Raw genomic sequence first — 21,032 nt, 5'->3', positions numbered from 1 at the left:
CGCTGGGCCAATTGTGCTCTGCCCTATGGGTCTCTCGATCATGGCCGGTTGTGATACAGCCCGGGATCGAACCAGGGTCTGTAGTGACGCCTTTAGCACTGTGATACAGTGCCTTAGACCGCTGCACCACTCGGGAGCCCAACGGGAGCCCACATGTCTAAGGAATTGTCTGTAGAGCTCCGAGACATGTTTGCGTCAATCTGGGGAAGGGTACCAAAAATAATTCTGCAGCAATGAAGATCCCCCAAGAACACAGTTGCCTCCAAACGACCACCCCTCATCACTGTCAAACGCTCCCTAAAACACTTCAGCAAGCAGGCCTTTCTAACCGACCTGGCCCGGGTATCCTGGAAGGATATCGATCTCATCCCGTCAGTAGAGGATGCCTGGTTATTCTTTAAAAGTGCTTTCCTCACCATCTTAAATAAGCATGTCCCATTCAAAAAAAAATTGAACCAGGAACAGATATAGCCCCTGGTTCACTCCAGACCTGACTGCCTTTGACCAGCACAAAAACATCCTGTGGCGCACTGCATTAGCATCGAATAGCCCCAGCGGTATGCAACTTTTTAGGGAAGTTAGGAACCAATCTACACAGGCAGTTAGGAAAGCTAAGACTAGCTCTTTCAAGCAGAAATTTGCATCCTGTAGCACAAACTCAAAAAAGTTCTGAGACACTGTAAAGTCCATGGAGAATAAGAGCACCTCCTCCCAGCTACACACTGCACTGAGGCTAGGAAACACTGTCACCATCGATAAATCCATGATAATTGAGAGTTTGAATAAGAATTTTTCCACGGCTGGCCATGCTTTCCCCCTGGCTACCCCTACCCCGGTCATCTGCCCTGCACCCCCCACAGCAACTCACCCAAGCCTCCCCCATTTCTCCTTCACCCAAATCCAGATGATGTTCTGAAAGAGCTGCAAAATCTGGACCCCTACAAATCAGCCGGGCTAGACAATCTGGACCCTCTCTTTCTAAAATGATTTGCCGAAATTGTTGCAACCCCTGTTACTAGCCTGTTCAACCTCTCGTTCGTATTGTCTGAGATCCCCAAAGATTGGAAAGCTGCCGCGGTCATCCCCCTCTTCAAAGGGGGAGACACTCTAGACCCAAACTGCTACAGACCTATATCTATCTATCTACCCTCTAAGCCAAGTTAACAAACAGATCACCAACCATTTCCAATCCAACCGTACCTTCTCCGCTATGCAATCTGGCTTTCGAGCTGGTCATGGGTGCACCTCAGCCATGCTCAAGGTCCTAAACGATATCATAACTGCCATCGATAAGAGACATTACTGTGCAGCCGTATTCATCGACTTGGCCAAGGCTTTCGACTGACAATCACCACATTCTTATCGGCAGACTCAACAGCCTTGGTTTCTCAAATGACTGCCTCGCCTGGTTCACCAACTTCTTCACTGATAAAGTGCAGTGTGTAAAATCGGAGGGCCTGTTGTCCGGACCTCTGGCAGTTTCTATGGGGGTGCCACAGGGTTCAATTCTCGGGCCGACTCTCTTCTCTGTATATATCAATGATGTCGCTCTTGCAGCTGGTGATTCTCTGATCCACCTCTATGCAGATTCGGTATACTTCTGGCCCTTCTTTGGACACTGTGCTAACTAATCTCCAGACGAGATTCAATGCCATACAACTCTCCTTCCGTGGCCTCCAAAAACTAAATGCATGCTCTTCAACCGATCTCTGCCCACACCTGCCCGCCGTCCAGCATCACTACTCTGGACGGTTCTGACCTAGAATATGTGGACAACTACCTAGGTGTCTGGTTAGACTGTAAACTCTCCTTCCAGACCCACATTAAGCATCTCCAATCCAAAATGTAATCTAGAATCGGCTTCCTATTTCGCAACAAAGCATCCTTCACTCATGCTGCCAAACATACCCTCGTAAAACTGACTATCCTACCAATCCTATTTTGTAGCTTTCCTACAAAATAGCCTCCAACACTCTACTCCACAAATTGGATGCAGTCTATCATAGTGCCATCCGTTTTGTCACCAAAGCCCCATATACTACACACCACTGCGACCTATACGCTCTCGTTGGCTGGCCCTCGCTTCATACTCTTCGCCAAACCCACTGGCTTCAAGTCATCTACAAGTCTTTGCTAGGTAAAGCCCTGCCTTATCTCAGTTCACTGGTCACCATAGCAGCACCCACCCGCAGCATGCGCTCCAGCAGGTATATTTCACTGGTCACCCCAAAAGCCAATTCCTCCTTTGGCCGCCTTTCCTTCCAGTTGTTTGCTGCCAATGACTGGAACGAACTGCAAAAATCGCTGAAGCTGGAGACTCTTATCTTCCTCACTAACTTCAAGCACCAGCTGTCAGAGCAGCTCATATCATTGCACCTGTGCATAGCCCATCTGTAAATAGCCCACCCAACTACCTTATCCCCATACTGTATTTATTTATTTTGCCCCTTTGCACCCCAGTATCTCTACTTGCACGTTCATCTTCTGCACATCTATCACTCCAGTGTTTAATTACTATATCGTAATTACCTCGTCACTATGGCCTATTTTATTGCCTTACCTCCCTTATCTTACCTCATTTGCACACACGGTATATATATACTTTTTTTCTACTGTATTATTGACTGTATGTTTGTTTATTCCATGTGTAACTCTGTGTTGTTGTATGTGTCGAACTGCTTTGCTTTATCTCGGCCAGGTCGCAGTTGTAAATGAGAACTTGTTCTCAACTAGCCTACCTGGTTAAAAATAAATAAAATGGAAGAAGTTTGGAACCACCAAGACTTCCTAGAGCTGGTCGCCTTGCCAAACTGAGCAATTTGAGGAGAAGAACCATGGTCAGGGAGGTGACCAAGAACCCGATTTTCACTCTGATAGAGCTCTAGCGTTCCTCTGTGGAGATGGGAGAACCTTAAAGAAAGGACAACCATCTCTGCAGCACTCCACCAATCAGGCCTTTATGGTAGAGTGGCCAGACAGAAGCCACTCATCAGTAAAATGCACATGACAGCCCGCTTGGCGTTTGCCAAAAGGCACCTAAAGACCCTCAGACCATGAGAAACAAGATTCTCTGGTCTGATGAAACCAAGATTGAACTCTTTGTCCTGAATGCCAAGCGTCACGTCTGGAGGAAACCTGGCACCATCCCTACGTTGAAGAATGTTGGTGGCAGCATCATCAGCGGCAGGGACTGGAAGACTAGTCAGGATCGAGGGAATGATGAACAGAGCAATGTACAGAGAGATCCTTGATGAAAACCTGCTATAGAGCGCTCAGGACCTCAGACTGGGGCTAAGGTTCACCTTCCAACAGGACAGCGACCCTAAGCACACAGCCAAGACAACGCAGGAGTGGCTTCAGGACAAGTCTCTGAATGTCCTTGAGTGGCCCAGCCAGAGCCTGGACTTCAACCCTATCAAACATCTCTGGAGAGACCTAAAAATAGCTGTGCAGCAACGCTCCCCATCCAACCTGACAGAGCTTGAGCGGATCTGCAGAGAATAATGGGGAAAAACTCCTCAAATACAGGTGTATCTGATTGTACTGTATCTACAGTAGCTTTGATTGGACATCATACTTTCAAAATCTTAACTAGCAAGCTCACAGTCATCATCATGAATCAAGTCCACAATCTACTGGCAAATGGTTTTTAATCCTTGTCATATGAAGATAAATAATGAAGAGGAATTATAGATAAAACATATTGGTGATCATCGGCCATTGGACAAATACTGCACAAAATCACAAATTCAACAATGAGTGGTTTGGAAGGAATCAGTGGTTAACTGCAAGCATTGAAAAGCAATCACAAGCCTGCTATTCAGTGGACTAGGTGTGTGGTACCAAGTCTGGATATAAGGGTATTTTTTCCAAACTTAAAAGGATAAACATTCAACATTAGCTGTGCTGTCAATCCAGCATGACTTCTGCCACACTCAAAACAACTGTAAACTCAGAACTGGGAAATCTCACTTCAGTGAGTTCAAGACAACTGGGAACTCGGGGGAAAAAAAATGTCCTCCGACTGGGAAAATACATTTGGAATGGTCATCCAACTCGGAATTGTAAGTCGGGAACTCTGGGCTCTTTCTAGAGCTCTGACCTGAAGATCACTGACGTCATCATGATTCAACCTTGTTTTTTTCAGAGCTCCCAGTTAACTTGAAAGCACCATAAATCCTGAGAATGCCAGACTTTGATGACAAAGTTTGACAAAATTTGATGACCGCCTCACCATCTTCCTGTTCAAGTGAGCACAGCACAACAAGTTGAGTCCAAAAATGTATTGTATGCTGCTGCATAAATTATATGCCAGGGAGATATGTGTACTGTAGTTTAGAAAGTAATTCTAAGTGTATGTTGTGTAGTAAGCTGTTAGTAGCCCATGTGCCTCACCCTAATAATTTGGTTCCTTTACCGCTCTTAATTTCGCATACTGTTCTGACTTGATGGTGCACTTGTAGTCTATAGCCTGTTTTATAGAAATGTAATCATTGAACATTGTAAGAGCTTTCGTTGTCTGCTTATATGCCCCCTTTATTTATGCTACGATTCTGACTTGGTGTACAGGGAGAATACTGTAAGAACGGCCCATGTTCTGAATTCTGTCGCTGTACATTTCAAAAGTGCTGAACAAATAGTCCTAGCTCACTCATTAATGTCTTAATCGAAATTACGGCTTGCCTCTTATCCGCTTGTCGTCCCCTTATGCCATAGTTTTTGCATCTCAAATGTCCGTAGAAACAACATTTGTTTAAGCAAGTCAGCCTTATCAGCTATGTTTTTTTTTAAAGGCGGTAAATTAATTAACTGTTTCGCTGCCAGACAAAGCTCCGCTGATAACCAGGTGTAGCAGTGGTAATGTGTTGGGACTGCTGTTGGGACAGCTTTATGTAGGCCCTAACAGTTTGTGGGAAGAGTTTGTCATCATTATAGTGCAATTAATGTGTTGTTTAATGTTGTGTTGTATTGTGTAGTGGCTTTTGCTGGCATGCATCTAAAAACATTTTTTTTTTACTTTGCCCCACCAATATTTACATGCTAAAATCGCCACTGTAAGTGATGAATTCCATGTGGTTACAGACCGAATTGAAAGTTACCTCATTATAGAAAAAAAATCGAAATTCCTGCACACAGGTTACCTCTGCTAGTTTATTGTTTATTTATTTTATTTTTTTTTATTTTTTTATTTCTACTTTGCACATTCTTCCACTGCAAAACTACCATTCCAGTGTTTTACTTGCTATATTGTATTTACTTTGCCACCATGGCCTTTTTTGCCTTTACCTCCCTTATCTCACCTCATTTGCTCACATCGTATATAGACTTGTTTTTACTGTATTATTGACTGTATGTTTGTTTTACTCCATGTGTAACTCTGTCGTTGTATGTGTCGAACTGCTTTGCTTTATCTTGGCCAGGTCGCAATTGTAAATGAGGACTTGTTCTCAACTTGCCTACCTGGTTAAATAAAGGTGAAAAATAATTTTAAAACAATTGTCAACATTTCAGTCTGAGACTTTCTGAAAGACCTGAGTGTTGGCAGGGTTCATCATAATTTATTTTCAGAAGAATTGTCCATGCACTGACGCTGTCATTCATTGTCTGTTATCAGGTTTCAGCTTCTGTCTCTCTTCCAACCCAACCCCTCCCCATGTTTAGCTAATGAATGACTAATGACCAGAGGCCACTGAGAGGTGGGAAACAGTTGCCAGGCAGCCACCTCATGGCCTCATAAGTTTATGACCAACTGCAGCCCTCTCATTAGATATCTGAGAGCAGAGCACTATACAGTATATAATCATCCAAACAGAATGCCAAAATGAATTTGGTTATGAATGTGGGTTTTGAGTTTCTCACAGTATTTTTTTATTTTATTATTTTTTTTATTTTTTTTATTTCACCTTTATTTAACCAGGTAAGCTAGTTGAGAACAAGTTCTCATTTACAACTGCGACCTGGCCAAGATAAAGCAAAGCAGTGCGACACAAACAACAACACAGAGTTTCACATGGAATAAACAAGCGTACATTCAATAACGCAATAGAAAAAGAAAGTATATATACAGTGTGTACAAATGGCATGAGGAGGTAGGCAATAAATAGGCCATAGTAGCGAAGTAATTACAATTTGGCAGGTTAACACTGACGTGATAAATGAGCAGATGATGATGTGCAAGCAGAAATAGTGATGTGCAAAAGAGCAGAAAGTAAATAAAAACAGTATGGGAATGAGGTAGGTAGATTGGGTGGGTTATTTATAGATGGACTATGAACAGCTGCAGCGATCGATTAGCTGCTCAGATAGCTGATGTTTAAAGTTAGTGAAGGAAATATAAGTCTCCAGCTTCAGTGATTTTTGCAATTAATTCCAGTCACTGGCAGCAGAGAACTGGAAGGAAAGGTGGCCGAAGGAGGTGTTGGCTTTGGGGATGACCAGTGAGGTATACCTGCTGGAGCGCGTGCTGCGAGTGGGTGTTGTTATCATGACCAGTGAGCTGAGATAAGGCGGAGCTTTACCTAGCATAGACTTATAGATGACCTGGAGCCAGAGGTTCTGGCAACGAACATGCAGAGAGGGCCAGCCGACTAGAGCATACAGGTTGCAGTGGTGGGTGGTATAAGGGGTTTTGGTAACAAAATGGATGGCACTGTGATAGACTGCATCCAGTTTGCTGAGTAGAGTATTGGAAGCTATTTTGTAGATGACATCGCCAAAGTCGAGGATCGGTAGGATAGTCATTTTTACTAGGGCAAGTTTGGAGGCGTGAGTGAAGGAGGCTTTGTTGCGGAATAGAAAGCCGATTCTAGATTTGATTTTGGATTGGAGATGTTTAATTTGAGTCTGGAAGGAGAGTTTACAGTCTAAACACATATTCTAGGTCAGAGCCGTCCAGGGTAGTGATGCTAGTCGGGCAGGCGGGTGCAGACAGTGAACGGTTGAAGAGCATGCATTTGGTTTTACTAGCGTTTAAGAGGAGTTGGAGGCCACCGAAGGAGTGTTGTGTGGCATTGAAGCTCGTTTGGAGGTTAGTTAACACAGTGTCCAAAGAAGGGCCAGAAGTATACAGAATGGTGTCGTCTGCATAGAGGTGGATCAGGGAATCACCCGCAGCAAGAGCAACATCATTGATATATACAGAAAAAAGAGTCGGCACGAGAATTGAACCCTGTGGTACCCCCATAGAGACTGCCAGAGGTCCGGACAACAGGCCCTCCGATTTGACACACTGAACTCTGTCTGCAAAGTAGTTGGTGAACCAGGCGAGGCAGTCATCTGAGAAACCAAGGCTATTGAGTCTGCCGGTAAGAATACGGCGATTGACAGAGTCGAAAGCCTTGGCCAGGTCGATGAAGACGGCTTCACAGTACTGTCTTTTATCGATGGCGGTTATGATATTGTTTAGTACCTTGAGCGTGGCTGAGGTGCACCCGAGACCGGCTCGGAAACCAGATTGCACAGCTGAGAAGGTACGGTGGGATTGGAAATGGTCAGTGATCTGTTTATTAACTAGGCTTTCGAAAACTTTAGAGAGGCAGGGCAGGATGGATATAGGTCTATAGCAATTTGGGTCTTGAGTGTCACCCCCTTTGAAGAGGGGGATGACCGTGGCAGCTTTCCAATCTTTATGGATCTCAGACGACACGAAAGAGAGGTTGAACAGGCTGGTAATAGGGGTTGCAACAATGGCGGCGGATAGTTTTAGAAATAGAGGGTCCAGATTTTCTAGCCCAGCTGATTTGTACTGGTCCAGGGTTTGCAGCTCTTTCAGAACATCTGCTATCTGTATTTGGGTGAAGGAGAAGCTGGGGAGGCTCAGGCAAGTAGCTCGGGGGGGGTGGGGGGAGGGGCTGTTGGCCGGGGTTGGGGTAGCCAGGAGGATAGCATAGCCAGCCGTAGAGAAATAATTGTTGAAATTTTAGATTATCATGGATTTATTGGTGGTGACCGTGTTACCTAGCCAAGTGCAGTGGGCAGCTGGGAGGAGGCGCTCTTGTTCGCCATGGACTTGACAGTGTCCAAGCTAGCCTTTGCATTCCTGAATGACTGCGTGCATTGGTTCCTGACTTCCCTGAAAAGTAGCATATCGCGGGGACCATTCGATGCTATAGCAGTCTGCCACAGGATGTTTTTGTGTTGGTCAAGGGCAGTCAGGTCTAGAGTGAACCAAGGGCTATATCTGTTCTTGGTTCTACATTTTTTGAAAGGGGCATGCTTATTTAAGATGGTGAGGAAGTTACTTTTAAAGAACGACCAGGCATCCTCGACTGATGGGATGAGGTCGATATCCTTCCAGGATACCCGGGTCAGGTCGGTTAGAAAGGCCTGCTTGCTGAAGTGTTTTAGGGAGCGTTTGACAGTGATGAGGGGTGGTCGTTTGACCGCGGACCCATAGCGGATGCAGGCAATGAGGCAGTGGTCGCTGAGATCCTATTTGGAGGGCAAGTAGGTCAGAATAATATCAATGAGGGTGCCCATGTTTACAGATTTAGGATTGTACCTGGTGGGTTCCTTGATGATTTGTGAGAGATTCAGGGCATCTAGCCTAGATTGTAGGACTGCCGGGGTGTTAAGCATATCCCAGTTTAGGTCACCTAACAGAACAAATTCTGAAGTTAGATGGGGGGCAATCAATTCACGGTGTCCAGGGCACAGCTGGGAGCTGAGTGGGGTCTATAACAGGCGGCAACAGTTAGAGACTTATTTCTGGAGAGATTAATATTTAAAATTAGAAGTTCGAACTCTTTGGGCATAGACCTGGAAAGTATGACAGAACTTTGCAGGCTATCTCTGCAGTAGATTGCAACTCCCCCCCCCCCCCCCCCCCACCCTTTGGCAGTTCTATCTTGGCAGAAAATGTTGTAGTTGGGTATGGAAATCTCAGATTTCAGAAACCAGGATTCAGACACTGCAATGTGTCTGAAGTTGTCTGTTTGTTTTTCAGTGTCTGTGCCACTGAGCCAAATTGACCTGTATTTGTTAAGGTAAAGTAGCTCTAAAATCGTTTCAGATTGTCCAGATCAAGAGAATGTGCATTTAGGTAGAGACTTTAGTACTGGAGGTTTACTTGATTACAGTTTATCTCATTCTCCTGTTTGTCTAGGCTGGAGCACTGCTGGAAAATCTCCACTGAAAATGATTTTTAGTCCAGGATTTGGCATAATTTATGTCTGGGATACCGGCCCTGTAAATTGACCATCTGTACTGTACTTATAATTTCTTCAGATAGAGGTAGGGCTTCAAAAACCATGCAGTTAACTCTCATTGCTCTCCAAAAAAATGCTGTTCTGAAACAAACATATGCTTCATGTCAAATAGTCTTAGGGTGTTCAGACTGGTCAGGAATGATCAAATGTAGTTCTTACAATGACACTTTAGCTGACCTCTTGTGGACACTTGGGGTCAGGAAATTAGTATGTTTATTGCACTATTGTATGAGGAAGAAATGTGCCTCAAAGACATGTAGATGTTTTACGATCTGGTTGTACCCTTGGGTTTTGTCTGGAAACTCACTCAAATATCCTTTTAGGCTTAATTTCAGGAGGGAGGGAGGGAGGGAGGGAGGGAGGGAGGGAGGGAGGGAGGGAGGGAGAGAGGGAGGGAGAGAGAGAGAGAGAGAGAGGGAGAGAGGGAGAGAGAGAGAGAGAGAGAGAGAGAGAGAGAGAGAGAGAGAGAGAGAGAGAGAGAGAGAGAGAGAGAGAGAGAGAGAGAGAGAGAGAGAGAGAGAGAGAGAGAGAGAGAGAGAGAGAGAGAGAGAGAGAGAGAGAGAGAGAGAGAGAGAGAGAGAGAGAGAGAGAGAGAGACTTAACTCAGTTCCAATCTTCTCTACAGCCGGGCAATATAAATGGGAGTGTTCTGAGTGTCTCTTAAATCAGTCCTCAGGGTGATATACAATGGAGGACTCCCTGGAAGTGTTTCACTGCCTCTTTTATGTGGCCTTGGTGTTGTTCTGCATGCTCCAATGATGCAGCTCGGATCAGCATACTGTACGTCCTGTTCTCCTTTCTTTCAACCAGTCCTGGAGGACACATTTAGCTGTCGCACAAGGGACTCGTTTGATGTGTTCCCTTGCATTGAGTATCAATAGCAGCACTGTCTTCAGTGGTAGCTTGCATCACTATAGGATTGTTTGTGTACTTAATCATACCACTGCCGACTAATGAGGTGAACACCCCTATGTGATGAACACATACCTTCCTTGACTGCTCGTTGTTCTGTGAGAATTGGATATGCAGTTTCACATGTGAAAATCTCACTTTCACATGTGGAATTGGAAGTATATGTATAGCCTAAAAACATGGTTAAAACTATAATATTGATATCATGGATGGTCAGTCCTTGCATCCATAGCGAATCGATGGATTTGAAAGTGGTTCTATCTCCAGCCCCATCCCTCAGCTTTTTACTGAAACTGTGGCGGGGAACACTTTCTTAATGTTTCAATTAAGGATTCCGGCTTTAAACGCCTTTTAATAGAGTCATAGAGTTAATATATGGTGCAATCCTCCAGTGAGTGAGTTACTTTTGTGCCATGAATGTCAAGCAAAACTTCTGACGTCGAGAACAACATTCTTAGTATTGCAAACAAAAATAATGATATTGAAACCCAAAAGTATTGATAGCATAACAAAATGTTTTGAGGAAATCTTTTTTTCTTTGTAAAAAATAGTTTTCAGTGATTTTTGTTTATGATAATGCAGTTTAATAAAAATGCTTCCCTCTTTCCTGCAATTTTCCCCCCCATCTTTGGTTACGTTACCCTGGCCTTTGCTTTCTCTGCCTTTTTCATTTGCAAGTTTTGGTACATTCCTTCCAGCAACATAGCACCTTGCATTGCACTTCTGGTTTGCTTCTGAAGCTAAGCAGGGTCTGTCCTGATCGTTCCCTGAACGGGAGACCAGACGTAGCTGGAAGTGGTGAAAAATAAACGTGTTCAAAAATGTGCGTCTGAAAACCACGTGTCTGACTCATGTGAAAATTGTACATGTGAATTATATTTTATGCATCAGTACCAGCAGGACATATTGACCTACAGTGATTAATTAAAATAATAAAATAAGTATGATCACTTTCTCCATCCAATGTTTGCAATTTTTTTTTTTTTTCTTCATCTTCAAATGCATTAATGCTTGTTCCCAATGTACCCCAGCCTATTCCTGACAATAAACAAACTGCTGCTCAGACTTCCTGCTCTCTCATGATGGCCCTAAAAGAGCTGACCACTATGCTGTAAATTAATACATTCTGCTCAAATCTGCTTTGCTCTACAATAACTCTCTCCCTCTGGCTTTCTTTTGTTCCAGGGCTGTCCAACAGAGGGCAGTGTGAGATTTGACCAATCCCACAGTAAGTTTCATCCACTTCTTTTCCTCATACTGTATCTCTCATTATACCGCATAGCTCCGTTCTGCTTCCAGGAAGTGCACTGTAAGGATGAAGGAGGTCGAAATGACAAGAATCATGGCTGTCCAGCAGGTCTCCTATATGGAAGCAGTGCAAATGGTTGAAGGAGGGAGTGGAAATGAAGAAGAAATGGCAATGGATGCCCCCAGCCTGCAGAAAATCTTGTTCACCCGTTAATTAACAGATCCAGAAATACTATAGTGAAGAAGGTAGATTTGTTGCGTTTATTACGCTGGTGATACAGCACAGGCCGCCAAACAAACAAGAAGTCAAAGACAATGGATATAGTTGTGTATGTTTTTGGATCTCCAGGGCTTCGTAGCCGAAACATTACAGGGAATATTGTCTGAAGATGTTTTTCCCTTTCAGGCCCCAGAGCCTGTAGGGATCTGAGTAGACATTTGAATCTTACTAAAGGAGTACAAATATATTATTAGTATTTAGTTATTTATTTGGGGGGGGGGTGATAATATGAGTATGTTTTTTCACACTTTCCTTATTTTCTGCGTTGAAGTTCCCCGGTTTTCACAGCGTACAGTAGGTGGCGCCATGCACCTCTAGCGTGTGTTTGCGGACCGCTTTCTGCAACAGCAGAAGTGATGTTCAGGGAATTTGATAACAATGCCTGTTCATTTCGTTGAGTGTAATTTTTTACATTTTAACTAGGCAAGTCGGTTAAATTTTTATTTACAATGACAGCAAAACCCTAATGACGCTGGGCCAATAGTGCACCGCCCTATGGAACTCCCAACTCACAGCCGGTTGGGATACAGCCTGGAATCGAACCAGGGTCTGTGGTGATGCCTCTAGCACTGAGTTGCAGTGCCTTAGACCACTGCGCCACTCGGGAGCCCTTAATGATTAAGTTAATTTGTATCATTGCAGCAGCTTACTCATACAAGAAATAGGCCTATCAAATGTTACACCACTCCAACCATACATTCCAGTCAATCAGTCAAGCATTGAGAAACAAGCAAAAGCACTGAGTTGCAGTGCCTTAGACCACTGCGCCACTCGGGAGCCCTTAATGATTAAGTTAATTTGTATCATTGCAGCAGCTTACTCATACAAGAAATAGGCCTATCAAATGTTACACCACTCCAACCATACATTCCAGTCAATCAGTCAAGCATTGAGAAACAAGCAAAAGCACTGAGCAGCAACAAAAGTGCTTATTTATGATGGAGGGCTGACATACAGTTCAGGCTACATGTTAGCATGAGCAGAGTTTGTGATTGCATGCGTTTGCGGCATTGACGGCTTCGGTGGAGAGGACACATAAAATACTGTATTCACCCACTAGATTTCATCGCAATTCTGTATGTGATGTAGCTACATGGTTGATATTCCAGTAAAGTCATCGTCAACAACATCTGTTAATGTACACTTGTAGTTCTGTTCGCTGTCGTCAAAAGTACAGCGGCCTACTGTCTTTTATGTTTCCAAAGGTCCTCGTTGCAGCAGTGTGTCCCTATCTGTCACTATCATCTCCTTCCTGCAGTCTGTCTTCCAGCTCCACTTTCCTCACTGTGTCAACACTTCTCCTCTGTGTTCTCTGTCAACTCATGGGTGTTGTTTATGTCATCAGGATGTTGCGTATGTAGTAACATACAATGTTAAGTAGTACAGTGTTCATCAGCTAATGTCCTAAAATATGTTGTAAGAGGAAAAGACACAGGTGTACTGTAGCTCTATTTTGCTGACCATTCCTTGGTGAGGTTCACTTACACCCAGGGGTTCAGTTGAAGTGTTAGCAAAAAGACATCTGCCTTGTTTTGCCCCTTAATGCATTGAACACCCCTCCCTGCCAATGCAACTACCATTCCCAATGTTCACTTTGGAGAATTTGGCCCCAGCTTACACTTGTACACTGTGTCTGTCTGTTGTTTTGGCAGCTCCTCCGGTCCCCTCAGGTCCTCGCTGTGTGTCTGCAGTCAGAATCACCCCTCTGACAAGCATGAAAGGCTCTCCTGATCTGATTCCGTCTGCAGGTGAACACACTCATTAACTCCTTTTCCCCCTCCTCCACTTCTCTCATCTATCTTTCATCAGGCTGAACTCCAGGACACCTTCGACACACTGGATATGCCGAGGAGGATCACTTGTTAACAATCTGCATCCATTTTAAACAACAATATGCTACTATAGTGTCTCTGCCAGTGTTACAACACAGTTGTACTAATTGGATGTAATGACTGACTCAAATCAGTGCTAACATAATTGCAAAACGGTTTTCTAATGATCATTTAGCCTTTTGAAGAGGATAAACTTGGATTAGCTAACACAACGTGCCATTGGAACACAGGAGTGATGGTTGCTGATAATGGGCCTCTGTACGCCTATGTAGATATTCCATTAAAAATCTGCCGTTTCCAGCTACAATAGTCAATTACAACATTAACAATGTCTACAGTGTATTTCTGATCAATTTGATGTTATTTTAATGGAATAAAATTTGCTTTTTTTTTCCAAAAACAAGGACATTTCTAAATGACCCCAAAATGTTGAACGGTAGTGTACATATGAGAAGAGTAATGCAAGATATGTAAACATGATTAAAGTGCCATTATTAAAGTGACTAGTGTTCCATTTATTAAAGTGGCCAATGATTTCAGGTCTGTATGTAGGCTGCAGCCTCTCTATGTTAGTGATGGCTGTTTAACAGTCTGATAGCCTTGAGATAGAAGCTGTTTTTCAGTCTCTCGGTCCCAACTTTGATGCACCTGTACTGACCTCGCCTTCTGGATGGTAGCGGGGTGAACAGACAGTGGCTCGGGTGGATGTTGTCCTTGATGATCTTTTTGCCCTTCCTGTGACATCAGGTGCTGTAGGTGTCCTGGAGGGCAGATAGTTTGCCCCCGGTGATGCGTTGTGCAGACCGCACCACCCTCTGGAGAACCCTGCGGTTGTGGGCGGTGCAGTTGCCGTACCAGGCGGAGATACAGCTCGACAGGACGCTCTCGATTGTGCATCTGTAGAAATTTGTGAGGGTTATAGGTGACAAGCCACATTTCTTCAGCCTCCTGAGGTTGAAGAGGCACTGTTGCGCCTTCTTCACCACACTGTCTGTGTGGGTGTACCATTTCAGTTTGTCTAATGGTGTTAGTGCGTAATTAATTATATGGATGAGGGGAGTATTAAAGTGTTGGCCTGGATTTGACATTTACATTCTATTTTTAGAATTTGGGGCGTGAAGTAACATGGACCTGAGGCAATAGAACTGTGTCTCATGGTGACTATTGAAGCTCACTCTGAGAATAGAGTCAAACAATGCGTGTCTGTGAGGAGGTTTCACACATCTTTTGCCTCTGAACAATGAGTGACTGTGAAGATCCAATGAACGTCTGGTGCTAACATCATTGTGTGTACCTGTCTATCTACCTATAGAGCTGGACCCTACAAGGGTGTGTAAAGGGAAGGGGGTCGTGACTCTGAGGGCCACTCTGGTCCACATAGACGACGAGGACTGCGTCAGTGAAGAATCAAATGTTGACACAGCGCCAAGTAAGTCAAAGAGAATGCTAAAGCTGCTCTCTAAAATCTTAGATATTACAGCATATGTACACATGTACAGTATATCTAATATTTCTGGTATTATGTGGTGTTTTCCTTCTAATCCAGAGTCGAGGGAAACGCCATCATAGCTCCGTGAAAGGGACAAGTCAGATGTAATATAACTGATGAGGCAAACTGGAAGGAAATGTTCCCGTTAACAAAATAGCACATTGTAATATCTTGATTATGTCATAGTGTGAATCACTAGCAATAATGACTATTTTAGTCATTTGTTTTGCTTTCTTGATGCATCTGGGAGAAGATTCCCTGTATTGCCAAGCTTTTCTGTTCACAGAAGTCTTAAAATTCTTGAGATACTGTACTTCATCAAGTACAGCTGGACTCACATATGCACATATTTCTGCTGTTTTGATATTAAAGTGAGATAACTTGTCACATTTGAAAGTGTATTTACATTTGGTTGCCCCGCACAACAGGGAATCGTTGACAATGATTGCTCATATTTTCCTGTGTTTTGTAAAAAATAAAAATAAAAACTTTCGTTCGGACCTGCCCACACTGCACTTTGGAAACAGTGCCTTAACTGTGGACTTGTTTGTCGAATTCAGTTACAACTGGGCTTTCAACTGGCCAAGGCCTTTGGGGAGATGCTTTAATTGTTGTTGAGACTGAATATAAAGGCCATTGGAACAAACAGCCTTTACAGACCACTGAATAGGCGCCTTGTTCTGGTGACAAAGTTCACAGATTGTGGGAGAATCATTGGGTTTCTTTCTCCATGGAGATATTAGCATCTCTGTCCGGGAAAAGCGCTATAGGAAGCGTTTGGTCACCGCAGGATCAGCCAGAGATGTATTTAATTGAGGATGAATTGTTTCCTGTTTGTAGTTTGGTGTTAATCTCTGAAACGTGTTAATTGCCAAGAGACAAAGATTGCCAAGAGTACAGTGGTTTGTTTGTGTATCTTTCAGTATTGTTCGGATTCTGGTCGTCTTGCACTGTTATTCACTGGCCAAACTGAGATTGTTTTTGGATCATTTCAGGTGGTTGGATCGGCCAGATCAATGGAGACAGCGCTCAAACGGGATTTGCTGATGGATGCTTCCACGACATCACAGCTGATTTACCTACAGTCAACAGAACTCAAGCCCAGGTGCGTTTTCATCTAAGATTTTTGATAATTCCCCCTATTTTGGGCATTTATGGGATAATACATCTGATAATTGCATGCTTGTTTTAATGTGAATAAATTCACATTTCAGCGTGATATAAATAGCCGTATTTGGTGTATTTTTGTTGTGTTTTATGTGTCAATAATATTGCCTAAAAGCTGTGTTTTCTTAGCAAACCAGAATATGTTCCTGCTCAACTACTCATACTACCCAGTTCATTATTATTTTCAAAAAACGAAATAAGTATAAGAGAGGAACAGCATCACTCACAAGTGTTATTCACTCATTACCAGGGAAGTTCACCTGTGAACACAGAAGAACCCCAGCTTCCTGCCTCTTTTGACATTCAGAACTATATTTCGTCGACAAAGGCCACCTCTGCCTACCCATCCGCCGCTGGCACTGTCAACCCAACCGTAGTTCTGCTACAACACAACAGAGGTAAGCACCCCTGATTCTGTGTAGTTTCGGAATGTGGGTTATGGATGAAATTGCCATCTGTTGACCACACTGTGAAGGGTGGACTAAACTCTGAATGTAGGTGCCTGGAATAGAGAGCCAAGTGAGACTGACTGGAAGGCTGATTGGGCTTTTACTGTATGTTTGCCAGCATGGATTGACCAGCTCAAAGCAGCTCAGACTTGACCCCTTTTTGATTAGCATTGTTTCATTGTCCTTTGTCCCATCTCTGTCCTCTCCTCACGACAGAGCAACAAAAGCAGCTTTCTATTATGGAAGGTATGCGCTGGATGTGTCTTGTGTCTCGTCCACTGCTTCCTCTTTTCAATATTAGTTCCTTCTGCTGGCTGGACAACATTTACTTTCATTACCTGATAACATGGATCGATTTAGCTCATTTGTTGGTTCAAAATCGCCCCGACCTGTTTCAGTCCATTTTCTTCTGTGTGGTGTCGAATGAGCAGGATCCATCTACTACCGTCACCCCTTACTGCCTGAACAGCCTCATGTCGGCCCGTTGTGACGTGTTTTCTTGCTCCTGCTCTGAGATAATGGATCAATGTACATACTTACTTATAAGAAGAGTACTTCATAACAATACCAAGCTATCTTATAAATTACTGCACTTATTATATGTTTGGGGGGGGGGGGTAATTTTGTAATTCGTTATCTCAATTGCTATGTTATTTTTGTGTCATCTGTTCATAATCATGTTTTACCATTGAAATGACTGTATATCATTTGCATAGTATGCTTGTGGATCATATGGGGTATGTAGAGCTATTTGCCAGTACAGATTTTGACTGGTAGGACCCACTGTAGCACTTTTCTTCCCTTTGACACAGCAATGTTGGCTTTTTCAGACCCCACCCCAGAGAGGGACAAATCGCCTGATCCAGGACCTGTAGTTGGAACAGAGCGAGAACTGAGCCAACACCCAGATATGGACGGCAAGAGGATGAGGTACTCTCAATCCCATATCTTGGGCCCACTGAACCAGCCCATCGTGCCAGTACGGGTAAGAAAACAATATGAAGTTACTGTATAAACAGAGGAGAGTGGCCTGCCTGGTCCCAGATCTGTTTGAGCTGTACAGCCAAACAATGACAACAACCATAGGAGTTAGTTATACAGCACAAACAGATCTGGAATCAGGCTAAGAAGACACACCTATGAGTGTACAGTCCAGATGTTATGAGTTGTGCTTGATAGTTTAAGTCCCTTTTTTATTGTGCCTTTTTTAAATAATCTGTAGCCTTTTAATAGTTTTTTAAATTAAACCTTTATTTAACTTGGCAAGTCAGGTAAAAACAAATTCTTATTTACAATTACGGCCTACCCCGGCCAAACCCTAACCCGGACGGTTGTGGTACAGCCTGAAATCAATCCAGGGTCTGTAGTGACGCCTCTAGCACTGAACTGCAGTGCCTTAGACCGCTGCGCCACTCGGGAGCCTCCTTCACAGGGCATTTTTCATTTAATGCTTAGGTAGGGAGTACAGTGGTGAAAAAACGATATGCCTCACTGCCAAATGCCAATCCATTTATATCTGTTTTTGTCAGAACCCCTGTTTCTTTTTAAATATGATTAAAAAAAACATGAATGTGTTTTTTTCAGAACACAGATAAGTCAAAGGACTGGTACAAGAACATGTTTAAACAGATACACAGAATTCCAGGTAAGGGGATCATAACAAAAATCGGACTGCCTGTCCTCATGTGTGTGTTTGATTTGACGTTGACCCACGTGTCTGTTGTTTCTGTCAAGCCGTTGTCTTTGTGAGTCTGTGAGTGTGTTCGTTGGTGTCACGTTGTGTGTGTTGTTTTTTTTGTCTCCGTCGCCTCGCTCAGAACCTGTTGAGGAAAACCCATATCGCCCCACCTACATATTCCCTGAATCCTATGATCCTAGGCAGATGAAAACAACAGGTACCCAATAGCAATCGTGGCTCCACTTCCTGACTTTACTAATCATGTATAATCCCTTCATTATAATGTCCTTATGACTGTGTTGACTCTGCTTTTGTTACTTACCGTTGCCTTGATAGAATTGAAAACGGGTCAGCAATTGGAGCACTGGTTTGCTCAGTAAAACTACGAGTGAGATTAATACAAGACTACGCCATGAATTTCACTTGAACTAATGTTTAACACGAATACCGTTTTGCATGACCTAATTCATGGACCATATATTGTGAGCTCTGCTCATCTTTTAATGTGAATATATTCATGAACAGACATTTCCCGGCATTTCAATTCGTCCTGATCCAAAGATGCAGTACTGGAGACAGATTAGGAACATTTGGGACACTAGATCAGGGATGGGCAACTTGCAGCCTGTTTTTTTGTAGGCCCGTGGATCAATTTCAAATTCAACTCAATCAGGGTCCCAACTTACTGTGGAGAGTTAGAATAGTAGAGTTACTCAAGGTGCAATTTCAAAATGTGGTTGTGCATCAGCAGTTGCTCTCTTGTAATGTTAGTCAATGACAGACATTCAATAAGCCCATGCCGGCGATTGTTTTATGTATCGGTAAGTTAGTCTTTAGTCTAGCCAGCTATCTATAAGCTTGTAGTAATCACGGTCAATTATGGACCGGGGTGGGGGTCATTGGTTTGTACGTCACTTTCACTCAGATATCATATTAGCGTGGCATAAGTCAAGGCAAAATGTGTAGAATTTGCATGTAATGATTTACAAACTTGCTAAATGTTCTCTAAGCCCCATTGCAAAATATATAGAAATTCTAAAACGTAATATTTTTCTCTCCACTCTCAAGAGGGGGGGGGGGGGGGGGGGGGGGGCGCTAAAATGTTTTGCCCTTAAGGTGGATGTGGCCCCCCATCAAAAATGTGCTTAGGGCCCCCAAAAGCCTAAGGCAGGCTCTGACTGCATGTGTAGGTAAGGGTGTGGGTACGCAGAACCGCGAGCCACACTGCGGCCCCTCGTGATGAGTTCAGATTTTCTGTGGCCCCTACCCCCCAATAAAGTTGCCCATCCCTGCACTAGATGGTGCTCAAGTTCTATGTATTACAACAACCAAGCATGACAGAGAGGCTCTTTATGTACTCTACAGGCGGTAGTAGATCACACTGTCTGTGTTCTATGTACAGTGTATCAGCATTTTTACACTACACTAGTTGTAAACCGGTCTAGTTGGTGCAAAGCCCTCTATTTGTGTGTGCGTGTGTATTCACTTATACTGTATTGACTACACTGAAACTATCAAACTGTTAACTGCACTATCTAACAGTTAACAGTTGTTTTCAAATCATGATTGCCGAGCATGTCTCATGTAGGCCTACATCACCTTGCATGCAGTTTTGTGCAGTAGACACTGAGTATACAAGACATTAGGAACTGCTCTATCCATGACATAGGCTGACCAGGTGAACGCTACGATGCCTTATTGTTGTCGCTTGTTAAATCCACATCCATTAGTGTCGATGAAGTGGAGATATGGATTGTGTATGTGTGCCATTCCCGAGGGTGAATGGGTAAGACAAAAGATTTAAGTGCCTTTGAATGAGGTTTGTGGTTTGTGTCAAGAACTGCAACGCTGCTGGGTTTTTCATGCTCAACAGTTTCCCATGTGTATTAAGAATGGTCCGCCACCCAAAGGACATTCAGCTAACTTGACACAACCGCGGGAAGCGCTGGAGTCAACATGGGCCGGCATCCCAACTGAATATTAGGAAAGTGTTCCTAATGTTTGGTGTACTCAGTGTGTGTGCTGTGTACAGATCTACTTATTTTCCCTTTGTTTCTGCTCATGTCTGCTTCCCAGCAACCTGATGTCTGGTTATAAATCGAATAATTGATCAAAGAAAGTGTTGTACGAAAATTGTACGCTATTCCAAGATTTCCCAAGAACAGCATTACTTATTCATGAAGATATGTTATGCGTCTTCCAAAGTGCTTCGACTGACAACCTCCGAAAAGCACTCTGTTTACAGTGTGTATGAAGAAATGTAATAGCTGACCTGATGGAGTAAAGGGCATACTGTACTGTGCAACAACAGAGGAGGAAGAGACGCTTACTGTGCCCTTGGAAGAGCTGTACCCGGCCTTATAGCCTTATATTTGGATATATTATATACGGCTCTGGCTGTACCCTGTGTTACAGCAGAAATGTATGGAATACATAGAGTTGAAGTCGGAAGTTTACATAGACTTAGGTTGGAGTCCTTAAAACCCGTTTTTCAACCACTCCACAAATGTCTCGCTAACAAACTATAGTATGTCAGCATAATGTATTTGATTTACCAATGAATATTGATTTTCAGGCATCGTGATTAGATGTTTTTAAAAACTATGCCCCCCCCCCGGAAAGCTATTGTTGTAGATGCAGGCTATAACATGTCTTTTTGGTCTACATTTAAAAACATTTCATTGCCATTATTAATCTCACTTCTGTTTTGGATCATCTTCGACGATGCGTTAGGGTGCCCGTCTTGAACAGTTGATTCATGTAGTCAACAC

General features: G+C 43.4%; 1 protein-coding gene across 50 annotated transcripts in view; it reads left to right on the top strand.

Annotated features, from left to right (window-relative positions):
* Positions 1–21,032, top strand: part of LOC110526377 (sorbin and SH3 domain-containing protein 1) — an 83,664-nt gene that overhangs the window by 23,757 nt on the left and 38,875 nt on the right. For 24 of the 50 annotated variants that reach the window (XR_016496469.1, XR_016496467.1, XR_016496468.1 and 21 more), the window contains exons 2-9: positions 11,304–11,346; positions 13,299–13,394; positions 14,791–14,907; positions 15,963–16,072; positions 16,385–16,532; positions 17,414–17,568; positions 18,168–18,228; positions 18,401–18,478. Coding sequence is in view for 46 of the 50 variants with exons in the window: in XM_090236796.1 (XP_090092922.1) it covers positions 13,361–13,394; positions 14,791–14,907; positions 15,963–16,072; positions 16,385–16,532; positions 17,414–17,568; positions 18,168–18,228; positions 18,401–18,478 (703 nt within the window). In the remaining 4 variants the exon portion in view is untranslated. Of the gene's footprint in view, positions 1–11,303; positions 11,347–13,298; positions 13,395–14,790; positions 14,908–15,621; positions 15,870–15,962; positions 16,073–16,384; positions 16,533–17,413; positions 17,569–18,167; positions 18,229–18,400; positions 18,479–21,032 lie in introns of those variants that run through there. The other 26 variants (XM_090236813.1, XM_090236771.1, XM_090236730.1 and 23 more) reach the window with 5 other exon arrangements.

Source organism: Oncorhynchus mykiss, chromosome 1 (genome assembly GCF_057628025.1).
Source record: "Oncorhynchus mykiss isolate SJ-2025 chromosome 1, ASM5762802v1, whole genome shotgun sequence".
NCBI classification, from domain to species: Eukaryota; Metazoa; Chordata; class Actinopteri; order Salmoniformes; family Salmonidae; genus Oncorhynchus; species Oncorhynchus mykiss.
Note: the sequence above shows the minus strand (reverse complement) of the source record. Positions and strands in the feature narration are given on the sequence as shown.